Source organism: Rhinoderma darwinii, chromosome 2, assembly GCF_050947455.1.
Source record: "Rhinoderma darwinii isolate aRhiDar2 chromosome 2, aRhiDar2.hap1, whole genome shotgun sequence".
Lineage (NCBI taxonomy): Eukaryota > Metazoa > Chordata > Amphibia > Anura > Rhinodermatidae > Rhinoderma > Rhinoderma darwinii.
Genome location: NC_134688.1, coordinates 420,751,686 through 420,767,734, shown reverse-complemented (window position 1 = coordinate 420,767,734; position 16,049 = coordinate 420,751,686). Strand labels below are relative to the sequence as shown.

Below are 16,049 nucleotides of genomic sequence, written 5' to 3'. Positions count from 1 at the left end.
TTTACAGAGTTATTTGACACCAAAACCGCGTCCGAATTGGCGCCAAAAAACATCCGAAACTGAGGCGTATTTTTTTCCGTGGCAACAAACCCATACATGCTCTCTTTACCGCGGTTCCGCCTCTGACCTCCCATTGAAATCACTTCCTGAAGGAATTTTGAGGCAGATTTTTTCTGCCTACAAAAAAACTCTGTGCGAACAGGGCCCTAGACAGGTTTTCTAAGAATACTAATTCATGGCCTATCCTCACGATCCGCTATTAGTGTGATCAGTGGAGGTCCGACACCTGGAAGAGCGTTTCCTGGAGCACTACTGAATACTCTTACTGTTGATCAGTGGTGGTCCCGGAGGTTCACCCCAACTGATCACACATTGGTGGCCTATCCTAAAGATAAGCGATCAGTATGTATTCTGAAAAAAGAACAACTGGGTTTGAGACACTCTTTAAATATTATATTTGGGAATTGTATGAAAAGCTGTTCCTGAATATATAATAATCACTCAAAGGTTTTAAAGTCCCGTTCACACTTGGCATTTTGTATGGCATGCTGCGCTTTTTAAACTGCCCTTACGTTATTGTGGTGCTTTTTCCCATTAATTTCATTCGAGAAAAATTAAAACCAGGAGAACTACTTTTAAAATTTGTGGTTTCTATTACTGCCATAGGTGAACTTAGATTTACCCTTAAAAATTAGTCCGATCCTCCTCCTCCTCCATCTCCATCTCTCCATCTCTCCATCTCTCCATCTCTCCATCTCTCCATCTCTCCATCTCTCCATCTCTCCATCTCTCCATCTCTCCATCTCTCCATCTCTCCATCTCTCCATCTCTCCATCTCTCCATCTCTCCATCTCTCCATCTCTCCATCCATCCATCCATCCATCCATCATGTAATAATTAGTAATGACTCCCACAATTGAGCTACGAGAAGATTTATTTTTTTCAGTCACATTGGGTACTTAGATATTGGGGCTCTAACAACACGGTGCCCATTTCCACACATCACTTGTTGATAAAGCCCTGTCCAGCCAGGTGAAGGATATAAAGTATATAAAACGCCTACGTTTCTCATTTTAATCAATGGACTTTAATAACTACATAATAAATTTAGTCTGGATTTAACATCAAAACCCAGTCTGTCATCTGCTTATCATAGTGATAGTATAATGTTTAGCAAATTAAAAATGTTTTTCTTATTGAAGTATTTAAAGGCCATGTACACCTTCAAAAGCGTTTTTAAAAATAAATAAAACATTTATCTCAGTGTGTTTTGCGCAGCTTTATACCTAGCTTTTTATTAAAATTTATTTTTACTTTTTGAGATACAGCTGCTTTGTGTTCTGTATACAGAGCAGCTGTATTGTGTTCGAAGGCCTGAATCAGTCAGGTCCACAGGACTGACGGGTTCAGTGTCGGCGGGAGACACGCAGGATCCACTTGTAATCTATCACATCTAAGTTATGGACTTGGATGTGATGGATAACCGGTGGATCACACGAAGGACGCGCTGTCATTGGAACAGTCGGTCCCGTGGACGTGACGGATACAGGATTCAACATAAGATACAGATGCTCTATATGTATGTCAAAAAGTAAAAATATTTTTTAATAAAAACTAATTTTAAAGTTGCGCAAAACACACACTCCTTTTTTATTTAAAAAAAATTGCTTTCAAAGGTGTACATAGCCGTTTATTTGTTTTTTTTCTTCTGTTTCCATCTTCATTGTTTCAGATCTTCAAACAAAGTGTTATACACAACATCCTGTTTTGAAATCGATTTACTTTATTAAAGGAAAAAAAGGTATCCAACACCTATATCACCCATGTGAAAAAGTAATTGCCCCTAAAATTTCAAAAGCTGAAGATCAGCAATTTTGGCCACTTTTCTCTGCTTTAATTCAGCCACATTGGAGGGCTTTCAAGTGTGAACTGCCTGTTTAAAGGGTTATCCAGAGACAAAAAATTGCATTGCGATAATAGATTTATGTGAAACAAATTAACTTACTAATGTACTTTAATTTAAAATTCTGTACTAAATGGTGTAGTTCAAACCTCGTGAATTGTTCCCGGAAATTCTGGAGCTTTTCTAATAATGATGATGGCTGGAGTCCCGAGCAAAGCGCTAGCTGATGCTCTGCTCGGGACTCCAGCAATAGCAATGTGACAGCCCCTTGCGGTCATGTTCACGAACAGCACATGAAGCAAGCCCTCAGTCACGTGGGGCCGTGTCGGAGCGTCATCATCATCATCATTATTATTAGACTTCCGGGAAAAATTCACAATATTTGAACTGCACCATTTAGTACAGAAATGTAAATGATAGTACATTAGTAAGTTACTTAGTTTCACATAAATATATTATTGTAATGCAGTTTTTTGTCCCCGGATAACCCTTTTAAAGGGGTTGTCCACCTTCTGACAACTGATGACCTATCTATCCACCGGATAGGTCATCGGTGCATGTCCAACACCCGGACCCCACACCAATAAGCCGCTCTGGTGGCCTGCGGGCATCGGATGTTGTGGCACATAATACTATGTACGCAGCCCGGAAGCAGTTGGCTCCGTACATAGCATAGCGGCCGTGCTGCAGGTCTACTAGTAGCTCGGCCGCTACTAACTGCTTCCGGCTTGTACGTCCGGTGCACGGAGGCATTGGAGCAGCTGATCTGTGCGGGGCCCGGGTGTTGGACCCCCACAGATCATGTACTGATGACCTATCAGGTGGATAGATCATCGGTTGTCAGAAGCTGGAAAACCCCTTTAAGGTCTTAACATAGCGTCTCAAAGGTCTCTGACTAGGTCCATACAAAACCTTACATTTTTGTTTCTTTTTAGTCGTTTAGAGGTTTTCCAGGTCTTGTGCTTCAAATCGGTCTTGTTGCATAACCCAATTGCGCTTGAGGTTCAGAACTTGGGCTTATGATCAGACTTCCTTCTTCAGAATTTTGTACTACAAAGCGGAATTCATGGCTCTGTCTTAGGTCACCCAGGCCCTGAAGCAGGTGAAACATCCCACTACTACAACCACCACCATGTTTGACGGTTGATATGATGTCCTTAATGTAGATTGCTGTTTTAGCTTTATGCCAGATGTAACAGGACCCCTGTCTTTCCTAAAGTTAGATTTTTTTTATTTTTTTTTACCCATCAATCCAGAGAACATTATTCTAAAATGCTTTGGCGTCAAGATGTTTTTTTGATAATGTGAGATGAGCCTTATCTTCCTTTTTGTCAGCATTTTTTTTTCCATGGAAACCATTTACACCAGGTCTCTCTCTCATGATGGAGTTATGAATGCTGATGTTTATATGGCTTCTTTCGTGACTTCCTGGATGACTTGTCGATGTATGTTTTTGGTAGGCTGGCCACATTTAAGAAGATTCACAACATTTCTCTCTTTTTTTTACTTTTTTAAAATAAGAGTTGTCTTGGTAGATCTGATACAATCATGACTTATGTGGCAAATAGTTTTTCACAGCAGTGTATATACAGGTGATCGATTGACAAACTGGTTGGTGATTACTTCATCAGCTATTCAGTTGCAATGGGGACACTGATTTACCAGGTTTGGGAATCCCATTTTGGTGAATGTAAAAGCATAATCAAGTTTGTTTGTTTATTGTATTCTATGGACTGGTGAATTGCAACATTAGTTTAAGGGCAGATTCAGACGAACGTTGCGTTTTTGCGCGCGCAAACAACGCAGCGTTTTGCGCGCGCAAAAACCATTTGACAGCTGCGTGTGTCATCCGTGTATGATGTGCGGCTGCGTGATTTTCGCGCAGCCGCCATCATAGAGATGAGGCTAGTCGACGCCCGTCACTGTCCAAGGTGCTGAAAGAGCTAACTGATCGGCAGTAACTCTTTCAGCACCCTCGACAGTGAATATACACCAACCTGTTAAAAAAAAAGAAAAAGTTCGTACTTACCGAGAACTTCTCTCCCAGCCGTTGCCTTGGTGACGCGTCCTTGGTGACGTGCCTCTCGACATCTGGCCCCACCTCCCTGGATGACGCGGCAGTCCATGTGACCGCTGCAGCCTGTGCTTGGCCTGTGATTGGCTGGAGCTGTCACTTGGACTGAATTGTCATCCCGGGAGGTCAGACTGGAGGTAGAAGCCGGGAGTTATCGGTAAGTCAGAACTTCGTTTTTTTACAGGTTCATGTTTATTGGGATTGGTAGTCACTGTCCATGGTGCTGAAACAGTTTAACTCTTTCAGCACCCTGGACAGTGACTATCTCCTGACGTCTCGTACCGGAATTTTTTTTGCCGGGTTCGGCCAAAACGAGTTCGGCCGAACCCGGTGAAGTTCGGTTCGGTTGTCCGGGTTCGCTCATCTAAAAAGACACTCCGTTTGGATGTTTGGAAACAGAAAAGCACGTGGTGCTTTTCTGTTTACATTCATCCTTTTGACAGCTGGTGCGCTGTTTCAGTCGGTTCGCACGGAAGTGCTTCCGTGCGACCTGCGTGGTTTTCACGCACCCGTTGACTTCAATGGGTGCGTGATGCGCGAAATACGCGGAGATATTGAACATGTCGCGTTTTTTCGCAGCTCACAAACGCTGCGCAAAAAACACGGACTGTCTGTACTGCCCCATAGACTTGTATTGGTCTGTGCGTGGCGCGTGAAAACCACGCGGCCCGCACGGACCGAATACACGTTCGTGTGAATCCCCCCCCCCCTAAGGCTGGGTTCACACAACCTATTTTCAGACGTAATGGAGGCGTTTTACACCTCGAATTACATCTGAAAAAAACGGCTCCAATACGTCGGCAAACATCTGCCCATTGCTTTCAATGGGCTTTACGATGTACTGTGCGGACGACCTGTCATTTTTACGCGTCGCTGTCAAAAGACGGCGCGTAAAATTAAAGCCTCGTCAAAAGAAGTGCAGGACACTTCTTGGGACGTAATTGGAGCCGTTTTTCATTGACTCCAATGAAGAACAGTTCCAAAATACGTCCGTAAAAGACGCCCCGCAAAACGTGAGTACATGCAATTACGTCTGAAATTCAAGAGCTGTTTTCTCCTGAAAACAGCTCTGTAATTTCAGACGTAATTGAAGTTATCGTGTGCACATACGCTTAGGGTGTGTCCACATCAGTTTCGGGTTCCGTTCGATCCTTCCGTCGGAGGAACCGATGAATGGAAAGACCAACAGAAACCATAGCTTCCGTTTGCATTACCATTGATTTCAATGGTAATGCTTCCGTTGCAGTTGGTTTGTTTCCGTTCCATAAGGTTTCCGTTTTTTTTAGTGGAAACAATAGTGTAGTCGACTACGCTATTGTTTCAGTGAAAAAGATGGAATCCGAACGGAAACCAATTGTAACAGATGCATTACCATTAAAATAAATGGTAATGCAAACGGAAGCTATGGTTTCTGTTGGTCTTTCCATTCATCGGTTCCTCCGACGGAAGGATCGAACTGAAAACGACGCTGATGTGAACAGGCCCTAAATGATTCAATCATCTGTAGTTACATATCAAGATGCTCTGTTCCCTAAAAGCTTGCATTCCAGCATGTGACCCTGTGAACCACAATGACCATCTGAAAATGCTGAGTGAGGGTTGTAATGTGCTTACTAAGCAGGAAACTTTCTTTGAGCAGTCAAAATATCTTGTCTGTCGCATTATTTCAGACATGGCCAGCTCTGATAAAATTGTGAATGCACTTATATCACTTTTCTTGGTTATCTAGGATTGTTGTTACTACTTTAAGGGTATGTTCACACGCAGTGGTTTCAGACGTAATTCGGGAGTTTTACGCCTCGAATGACGCAAGAAAAAACGCCCCTAATACGCCTACAAACATCTGCACATTGCTTTCAATGGGAATTACGATGTTCTGTTCCCACGAGCCTTTATTTTACGCGTCGTCAAAATACGGCGCGTAAAATGACGGCTCGTCAAAAGAAGTGCAGGACACTTCTTGGGACGTTTTTGGAGGCGGTTATCATTGACTTCATTGAAAAAAAACGCTCCAAAAACGGCCGTGAAAAACGCGAGTTGCTACAAAAACGTCTGAAAATCAGGAGCTGTTTTGCCTGAAAACAGCTCCGTATTTTCAGATGGTTTTTAGTCACTGCGTGTGAACATACCCAAATACTTAAGGCATCAGAATTACATAAAATATGTAAAATTCAGACCACTCAAAGTGTGATCCAGACCTGGTACACGTTTGTAGTTTTTCGGAGGTGGGTGCTTATATATAGAGTGTGGTGTGAATCGCATAATAACATGACATTCATGATAGATATAAAAGCTCTGTTCTTTACAAACTTCACCATATAATATGTTCATGCTGACTAGTAGTGAAATCATGTATGGCGCACGCCTCTGGTGACCGATGAATTACATCGTTTTTTTTGCTGTTTTTTTTACCTGCTCGTCAAACAGCTGCCCACTTAGCCTGAGATTACATATAGTGACCAACTCTAAAATCATAGTAATAGTTGATACGTGTAATCTGTCACAAGGACGGGATCCATCATTAATTGTCCTGCGTAAATATTTTCTTGGTTCAGTCACCGTTATTGATAGACGTGTAAACAGCTCTTCCGTTTTTTTTGTCAATATTTTCCAATGTTATCCAATTTTGGTACATTGTATCTTGACATATTTCCTGTTTGTAGGACGTGGAATCCTTAACGTCGCACTGGAGTCTTTACTTGAACTTGAGTGGTTTACTGGTTGGCCTCTTCTCTGTGATGCTGCTCGGCCCCTGGAGTGACCACGTGGGGCGTCGTTCAGTACTCATCATTCCATTCATCGGACTGGCCCTGCAAGTTGTCGTCTACCTTGTGGTCATGTACCAAGAACTACATGTAGGTTATTTACTACTTGGACGTGTTATTGGTGGCATCACTGGCGATTTCAACATGATCCTGGCTGGCTGTTTTGCCTACATAGCAGATGTCACAGATCGACCATCAAGAACATTTCGGGTTGCCATCTTAGAGGCTTGCCTTGGCATTGCTGGAATGATAGCCAGCATCATCGGTGGACACTGGCGGAAGGTGCAGGGCTACATTAACCCCTTTTGGCTAGCTTTTGCTGTGAATGTTTTTGCGGCCTTCTATGTTTATTTTTGTGTCAAAGAATCGGTGAAGGACAGAAAACCATCCAGATTGTTTACGATCAGACATTATCAGTCGATTTTTCGCCTTTTTACTTTGCCTGGAGAGAACAGCCGACGAAGCAAGCTTTCCCTGTACTGTTTGGCTCTCCTACTAGTGGTGACTGTTCACATGGGGGCCAAGGACCTGATGGTGATCTATGAGCTCAGCTTTCCCCTGTGCTGGGACTCTGACTTGATTGGGTATGGATCAGCAGCAGAGCATCTCACATACCTCAGTAGCCTGGCAGGGTTACGACTCTTCCAGCTGTGTCTAGCAGACAGCTGGGTGGCAGAGATGGGTTTCTTATCGAACATCTCAGGTCTGGTGGTCTTCTCCTTGGCCGCAACTACTCCAATCATGTTTACAGGTGACGTACAATGTTTTTTTCCAGGAATCAAAATCCCTTTTTCTTTTTGAGTACTTTTAGTTGAGTATGTTGTTGATCAGAATATATATCCCTGAATCACAATTACCTATCTCAGGCAAACCTATGCAAATAACTTCTAATACTACACAGACATTTAGACCTTAAAGTGTAGCTAAACGTTTGACAATGTCAGAAGTTTGTATTGGTGGGGGTCTGAGCACTGAGACACCCACCAATCGCTAGAACGAAGCAGCTGAAGTGCACGTGTGAGCGTTCAGCTGCTTCGTGTCTGTTCGGCTTTTTCCAGAAATAAATGTATTGGTGTACGGACTCAATAGAAAGTCTATGAGCCCGTACTCCGATACATTGGCTTTCCGGAAAAAGCCGAACAGAAACGAAACAGCTGAGCGGCCACACGAGCGCTTTAGCTGCTTCGTTCTAGCGATTGGTGGGGGTTTCTGTGCTCGGACCCCCACCAATACAAACTTCTGACATGTCACTATAACATGTCAGAAGTTTGTCGAACGTTTAGCTACACTTTAAATTAACCATCACAACAGCCCGGAGCAGAGTAGTCCATAGTCTCGTTCTTACTGTCCAAAACACCCTTCCGCGCTTCTAGTGAAGCCTTCTTCCACTATACAAAGTGAATGCCCGTGGTTATAATTACAGTCCTGTGAATAAAAATATAAGCCGATAGATCTGTACACAGTAATTGGGTCACTCTAAACCATTTAATCTCCAAAGTAGACAGTCTTGATTTTGCTAATCTTTCTGGGCAGTGCATTCCACTTATCGGCTACCTCTAAACACACTCCAGCACTGCTATATCTTATACATAGGTGCTCAACAACACTACGCATTACTCCATATCTGATCTAACTAATCATTTATGTAAGCGTAAAACCAGAAGTGTCATTTTGCCCCTTTTTTATGCATACTATCCTCTTTTTAGCCTCGGCAGCAGCTGCCGGGCTCATTTAACCACCTAAGGCCCTGTTCACACTGAGTTTTTTTTTCAGCGGAAAAATACCCAAAATTGCATGCCATTGATTTCGCAGGAAAAAGAAGCGACATGCCCGATCTTGAGGGGTTTCCATCTCAAAAACCTCAATGAAATCAATGGGAGACAGAAAAAAAACTCAGCGACTGGCACGTTTTATGGCAAAAAAATGCTTGCGTTTTTTTTCCTTTGCCTGTCTTAGAAAGAGGTAAAAAAAATGGCTGTGGTGCAAAACGACTTCAAAATAACCGGAGCTGATTTTTCCAGGCAGAATTTTCTGCCTGCAAAAAAACAGCGTGAACAGGGCCTAAGAGTTTTATCCCGAGCTCTTCTAGGGGTGCAGAAGAAAAGGCCTTGCCGTTTAGCCGGAGCACATCACAGGCAGTGTGAGTGCTCAGAGAGCAACTATTCTAAAGGCTCTAGCTCTGGCTAAAATGGGGCTAGAGTCGCGATTTTGGCCTTGGCTTTAAAACAAAACTGAGATTGCGGCTCTAGTCGCAATCTAGCATGATCTAGAGCAGGTGAAAGGTGCAGCTGGATATACTGTACTTATAGCTCTCACTCCAGCATGTGTGAAGGGCAGAGGGGGATATGCTAACAGCATGCAGGGATAAGGGGGGGGGGGGGTCTGTGATCCTGTCCCTGTATGGAGTTTGATGACCCCAGGGGTAGGGGTAACATGGACCTTTATACATGATGTGATCTAGAATACTTGCTGTATAAGTGTCTTTTTTTTTTTTTTTTACTTCGACTCTTCCATTTAACCCGTACCTGAATGGTCTTGCAGGAAAAAATAACTCCCCCACCTCTACACAATGCCGCGGAAACCGTGGCAAAAGCAGCCGGAATTGACTCCCATTGATTTCAATGGGCGGTGGAGGCGTTTTCTTACGAGCGCAAAAAAAACGCTCGCGGGAACAAGAAGCGACATGCCCTATCTCTTGAGGCGTTTTTTTACGCAATTTTTCGGCAAAAAACGTGTGCAGAAATAAATTTTGTCTCTTGAAGAAATAGGGAAAAAAAAACACCTTAAACTGCGGCAAAAAAGCGTCAAAACCCGTCAGGTGCAAAATCACTTAAACAAAAAAAACAGAGCTGATTTTTACAGCCAGAATTTTCTGCCTGCAAAAATCTCAGTGTGAACATACCCTTACACAATAATAATAATAAAAAAAATGTAATTGGTATTGCCAGGGCCGATTCTAGCTTTTCTGCTGCCTGAGGTGAAAATTGAAATGGCACTCCCCCAGATTTTGCTTGACATCCCCCTGGCTATTCTACATCACTACCAGCCTCTTTCAACTTTTGCCTTGTACTCCCCTGGCATGCACGGTGCAGCGATGGAGTCGGGCAGAGTACACTTTGCTGCATGGTTCGTGCCCAAGTAGTACAAGGCAATGGCGCATCTGAGAAAGTTGGTGGAGACTGCTAGTGATGTATAACCGCAACAGCCAGGGGGATGTCAGTCAAGCATAGAAAGGTGGGTTTGGAGGCGGGACTATGACTCTTTGGGATAGCGGCACTGCCCCTTAATGAGTAATTAGCATGTAGTGTGCGCCGTTTTAAAATGTGATTTTATAGATTTTGCTGCATCTGAAAAAAACCTGTTTTATTGTCCGATCATGTATTACCGCATGGTGGCTGTTCAAGGGGTTAAAACGACCTGACCGGTTCCCATTAAATATACAATGAATTGAAAAGAATTCCATCTGCCCTGCAATTTTGTTGTTATAAATATATCCCATATAATTACAGCTTCAAAACGAAGCTCATACATATATACAGTACCACAACCAAGTTCAGGACATAAATAAAGCACCAGCACAAATACAGCTCAATTTAGTGCAACCCCTGCCGTATAGGTTTGTATGGCGTAAAACTACAGCCCCCAGCATGGCCCGAACAATGGTAAGGATATGCTGGGAGATGCTGTTTCACAAAAAAAAAATCATATCATAATCCTACCACCCATCATCTCGCTGCAGATCATACAGTGACTACAGTACTGATTAGAGGCAGAATAAACAAGTGACTCACCGGTGACGGAAAAGTGGATTTATTCTCCCATCAGTTCTGTAACAGTGCAACGTTTCAGCTGCTCAATGCAGCCTTTGTCATGCATACGATGCACTGTTTACTGCACTGATGGGAGAATAAATCCACTTTTCTGACATCTGTTTGGAGTGCTGCCTCTCTTTTCTACTTCTTGTTTGGACATTGTGGGATTTACAAGTCAGATCCATGGACGTCACCACCCATCCGGGCCCTGGAGGCTTCTCTTGTTCTGCTGTGCTGCCCGCATTCTCTTTCTTTCTCAGATTCTAGTTGTTCGTTTTTCTCTTTTCTTTTCCATCCGGTCCAGACCTCTATGATGACTTCTCCCGGCCACAGCCCATTTCTGCAGTTTGCGCTCAAATGTCTTCAGCTTCTCACTCTAAGCATTTTTGCACCTATAAACAAAGATAAAATTCCCATGGTGTCATACACTACACTCCTAAATATAATCGAGCCATACACTGCACCTCTGATTATAACAGCGCTATACACTGTGTCCCTAATTATAATAGTGCCATACATTGTGTCCCACACACACAGTGCCCCTTGTAGATATTGCACCCAGAGAGCACCCTGTAGACAGTGTCTCCCTTGTAGAGCCCCCTGTAGATAGTGGTCCCCTGTAGAGAGCGGCCCCCCTCCTGTAGATAGTGCCCCCCATGTAGATAATGCCACTCACACTTTTAAGAGGAAAAAAAATATCTTTGCATACTCACCTGATCCCGTTACCGCGCCGTACTCTTGCAATGCAGGCCTGCTATCTTCTGAGCAAGCGGCGTCATCGCGCTGCTTGCGTAGTTGAATGCCATCAAGTCAATTGCGTCATTGGAAGGAGCCGAATAGCAGGGCACGAAATGTGCCCTGCCATTCAGTGCTTATGCATGTAATTGTATCTGTGTCCTATAGACGCAGATACGATTATAGTGCTGAAGGGGGTGGCGGCAAGAAACTCATCTCTCCTCATGGACGGTCCGGCCCTGGGTATTGCCGAATTCATAACGACCCGTACTATAAATTTTATACGTGGTTTATCCCGCACAGTAAACGTTATAAACATTTTAAAAAGACAATGGCAGAATTTCTGTTCCTTAAAGGGGTTTTTACCCATCTTGGACTTTTATGGCATATCCACAGGATATACCTTATAAGTCCGATAGATGCGAGTCCCGCCAAACCACGTAGCACGGTGAGATACGTCCTTTTTGGCACTCGGTAGCTACGGATACAGCATAGCTCACCGTGCTTCGGTGTTTCAAGAACTTCCATTCACTTCTATAGGAGTTACAGAAACCACGTAGCTCAGTGAGCTTGGCTGTTTTCCTAACTCCCGACCACCTAACCAAGATGTGGCCAAAATGCAGTGGGAGCTGAGTAAGCTAGAACAGCGTTTAGGGGGCCCCATTCTAGAGATAGGTGGGAGCCGCATCTATCGGACTTTTATGGCATATCCTGTGGGTATGCAATAAATGTCCAAGAGGAAAAGACCCCTTTAAGGCTAAGATTTGTTACGTCACTTAGGGGTTCAAATTCACTTAAAGAGGTTCTCCGGCCTTTTAAATTGATGGCCCATCCTTAGGATAGGTCATAACTATCAGATTGGTGTGTGTCTGATTCCCAGTGGACCCCACTGATCAGCTGTCTGAGGGGGCTGCAACGACAAACACTGCGGCCTCTCCATAGTTTACCAGGCACATCACCATACACTTCCGAAGCAGCTGTGCCTAAGGATAGACCATCAATATGAAAATCCCGGAGAACCTCTTTAAGACACCTGATTAAGTGTGAACTATGTTTACTTAAAACCTAAATAAAACCGTTTTTAGGGAGGGTTTTTCCAATTGTAATCGGGCTGTTAGGACGAGAGGACACATTTCACCAATACACGTTACCTAAGTTCATAACCTTACATTTATCTACTTCTGCTGTAATTTACCACTTCTCTGCTCAAGTCTCTAAATCCTTCGGTAAAATAATCTCCTCTTGTCTTAAAGGAGTTCTCATGACAGGCATTTATGGCATGTCCACACACATTTAGCCATTTATTAAGCTATTAAAGCGAATGTATCACCAGAAAATGACCTATTATGTACATGACATATAACCTTTATTACTCACATTCTCCCCATCTCTTATTCTCTCTAGTGTATACATTGCTCTGAGTAGACGCTAAAGGTCCTTTAAGTGGAACGGCTTAATTGTTTAATGTGAGACATACCACTTGTGTTCTTATACATTGTACATATTGCCTGTCAGGGGGGCGAGACGTGATAATATGCTGATAAACGCTTTTTAGTCTTGAGATAGAAGGCAGCGCGGCGGTACTGAAAACTGCTGACTGCAGGATGTGGTTTTCCTGCCTTAGTCTGGTTCGGGATTTATAGTGTTAAAATGAAGCTGCTCACTAAAGTGAAAGGGCTAAGCTGTTTTCCGTATAGAACTGTGGTAAATGAAGCGCTGCCTTAACCTGTTCAGCCTGTTTAAGGGAAGAGGAGCTACTAAGGGCATTATGTATATAGAGTTGAACTACAGTAGGGTGAGGTTACCACATACAGATTTGGGCCTAATTCACGCGGCAATATTCTGGTTGGTATTTTTCATCCGTATTTCTAATCCAAAACCAGGAGTGGAACCTACGCAGAGAAAGTAGAATGGAGAAATTTGAACCCCTTCCATGTTTGTTTCACTCCTGGTTTTGGATTACAAATACTGACTAAAATTTGCAAGTGGGAATGAGGCCTTATTCCGCTGCCATCAAGCACAATAAATGCATATGCAGTAAGCTGACAGGCATTTGCTAGTTGTGGCAGCAGGCAGGCAAAATTTTAAATTGAGCTCTTTGCCTCCGCGAGGAAAGGCCACACATTGCAGCCACTGTGCGTTTTTATCATGACTTGGTTTTTCGAAGTTTAACCGTTTGTTCATGGTGCGGTTTTAGTTTGCTTGTTTGCTCTGCGCAGTTTACATTGGTGGTCATGCTACGGCTTTAAAATGACATTGGCATAAGTTACATTAGGATAAGGCCACGTGTTGTGGCCGCTATGTGTGGTGTTTTTTTTTTGTTGTTTTTTTTTTGCGGCTAAATAATCCAGACGTCTGTGCACAAAACTGCATGCAGCCACCCGCACGAACACCACCTGTCCAATACGATCCTGAAATACACTACGCTTCAATCTCACTTCTATTGACGGATTACTTGCTGCGGTTTGGAATAGACATAATTGCAATTGGAAACCACTCAGCGCCCACAACGTGTGGCCTTACCCTATGGCTGTGATGGAAAGCGGGTGAAGTGCGGCTCTATGAACCCCTATGAATATTTATAGAAATAAGTACAGTATTTTGAACATAAAAATGAACTGTCATATGTGTGTTGCCGTCGTCTGACTGCTGCGCGCGTCTGCCTGTTGCGCGCGTCTGCCGCCGTCTGCATCTTGTATATATCTGCTATAGTCCTATAATGGCTTTCTTGGTTTAGATGGCTTCAATATTACGTTGCATTTATAATAAACAGGTTAGCGATACAAGCTGTCTTTTTCCTGGAGGGTTGTATAATTGTAATGGTTGCCAGCCTCCCTTTCTGCTAGTTATTTACTTCTATCTTTTTTAAGACCGCTGCATTGCCTTTTAGGTCTGAGAAGTTATGAGTTTCTTCTATAATGTAAAGAGTTCCCGTCACCTCTCCTGACATGCTTGTTTTAGTAAATACTTGTATTCTCCATAAAATAACAATTCTGTGGTATCTTTGCTTATAAGGTTGTGTTCACACTGAGTTTTTTTGCAGGAGGAAAATTCCTCTTGCAAAAACTGCTCCAGTAGGTTTTTGCACAGTGGTTTGACAAAAACTCGTCAAAACACTCGTCAAGGTTTTTTTTTCCTCTTTCTGACTGATTGAAATGGGGTTTTGGAGGCGGAAACCGCCTCAAGATGGATCATGACGCTTCTTTTTACCGCGACACTGTTTTTTTTTACTCGCAGTAAAAAAACTCGTCCAACTCCCATTGAAATCAATGGGAGGCATTTTCGGGCGGTTTTTGAGGAGTTTTTTGGCGCGGTTTCCGTGTCAAAAAACGGTGTGAACACAGCCTAACTCTGCATTGTGACATTCCTCTGTTACTCCTAGAAATGTTTGAATAAATTGGTGTTACCGTTCCCCCTTGTCATTGGGTCGTGTCTCTATACACAATCAGACTATTGACAAGGGGAATGGTAATTCCCAGTTGTAATTTCATGGGAAATACTAATATATAGTAAAACAGACATGTCAAGAGAGCTAGCGGGTCCTCTTTAACAACCATTTGTATTAATATGGTAACAAAAATGTGTATATAACATAACAAAATCTGAAACGACACCATCTTTGTCTTCGTTGCTTGTCTTGTAGGGTATGGATTAAGGTTCTTCTCCATGGCAACTACTCCAGTAATTAGGTCCAAGCTGTCTAAACTGGTGGACGACGGAGAGCAAGGTAACAATATATGTAGTGTTAGTGTATATTGCCCATACGTAAAAGACCACTGTTGGCTGAGTGATCGGCCTAATCTTCCACAAAAACATACACATTAGGCTCAGACAAATGTGCGCGGTATTTCAAACCATGAAGATAAGCATTGACTGGTAACCGTCTACTAGGGGAAGTAATCTCTGAAATTCTCTTTCTGTCTAATATCGAGGAGAAACGAGGGTTATGCTGTCTTCATGTCCGGATTTAATCAGTCGGTGGGTTGCACTAACTTATTTTACTGTACCCATTAAGTATGAGAAGGACCCTTGAACTGTAGGGAATATATTTTCTTGTGTTTTACTACATAACGACATGATTTATCTGCAGTGTATAATCTGTAACTTCTCAGAGGACAAAGGTTCATAATTCCTGAATCTACTGTCCGTTTTTTTTTTCTTCAATATGCAACATAACAAACCAAAGTTGAAACAGTAAGTGTTGACGTACGTGATATTTCAGGTGGTGTGCTCATATATGTAGCTGATGATGTCATCAAGCTGTGATATCACGTAAGGTTTGCACAACTCTAAGGGTTTTTTTTACACGCCTGGACGTTCATTAGCTTAAAGAGGCTCAGTCACCACATTATAAGTGTCCTATCTCTTATATAAGAAGATCGGCGCTATAATGTAGGTGACAGTAATGCTTTTTATTTAGAAAAACAATCTATTTTAAACCACTTTATGAGCGATTTTTAGCTTTATGCTAATGAGTTTCTTAATGCCCAAGTGAGCGTTGTACAGAGGAGTGTATGACACTGACCAATCAGCATCATGCACTCCTCTCCATTCATTTACACTGCACTAGCGATATAGTTATATCGTTATGTGCAGCTACATACACAAACACTAACATTACTGCAGTGTCCTGATAATGAATATACATCACTACCAACCTGGACGTGATGTTTATTCAGAATCCTTTCTGTGAGATTCCAGCAAGGCAAGCGTAATCTCGTGAGATTACGATGTAACCTGTCATTTCAAACGAGATTACG

At 42.8% G+C, this 16,049-nt stretch overlaps 1 protein-coding gene across 1 annotated transcript in view; it reads left to right on the top strand.

The window, feature by feature from the left end:
* SLC46A1 (solute carrier family 46 member 1) overlaps positions 1-16,049 on the top strand; it is a 34,406-nt gene that overhangs the window by 12,619 nt on the left and 5,738 nt on the right. Inside the window, exons 2-3 of the mRNA XM_075850847.1 lie at positions 6,641-7,493; positions 14,933-15,016. Coding sequence (XP_075706962.1) covers positions 6,641-7,493; positions 14,933-15,016 — 937 coding nt within the window. The remainder of the gene's footprint in view (positions 1-6,640; positions 7,494-14,932; positions 15,017-16,049) is intronic.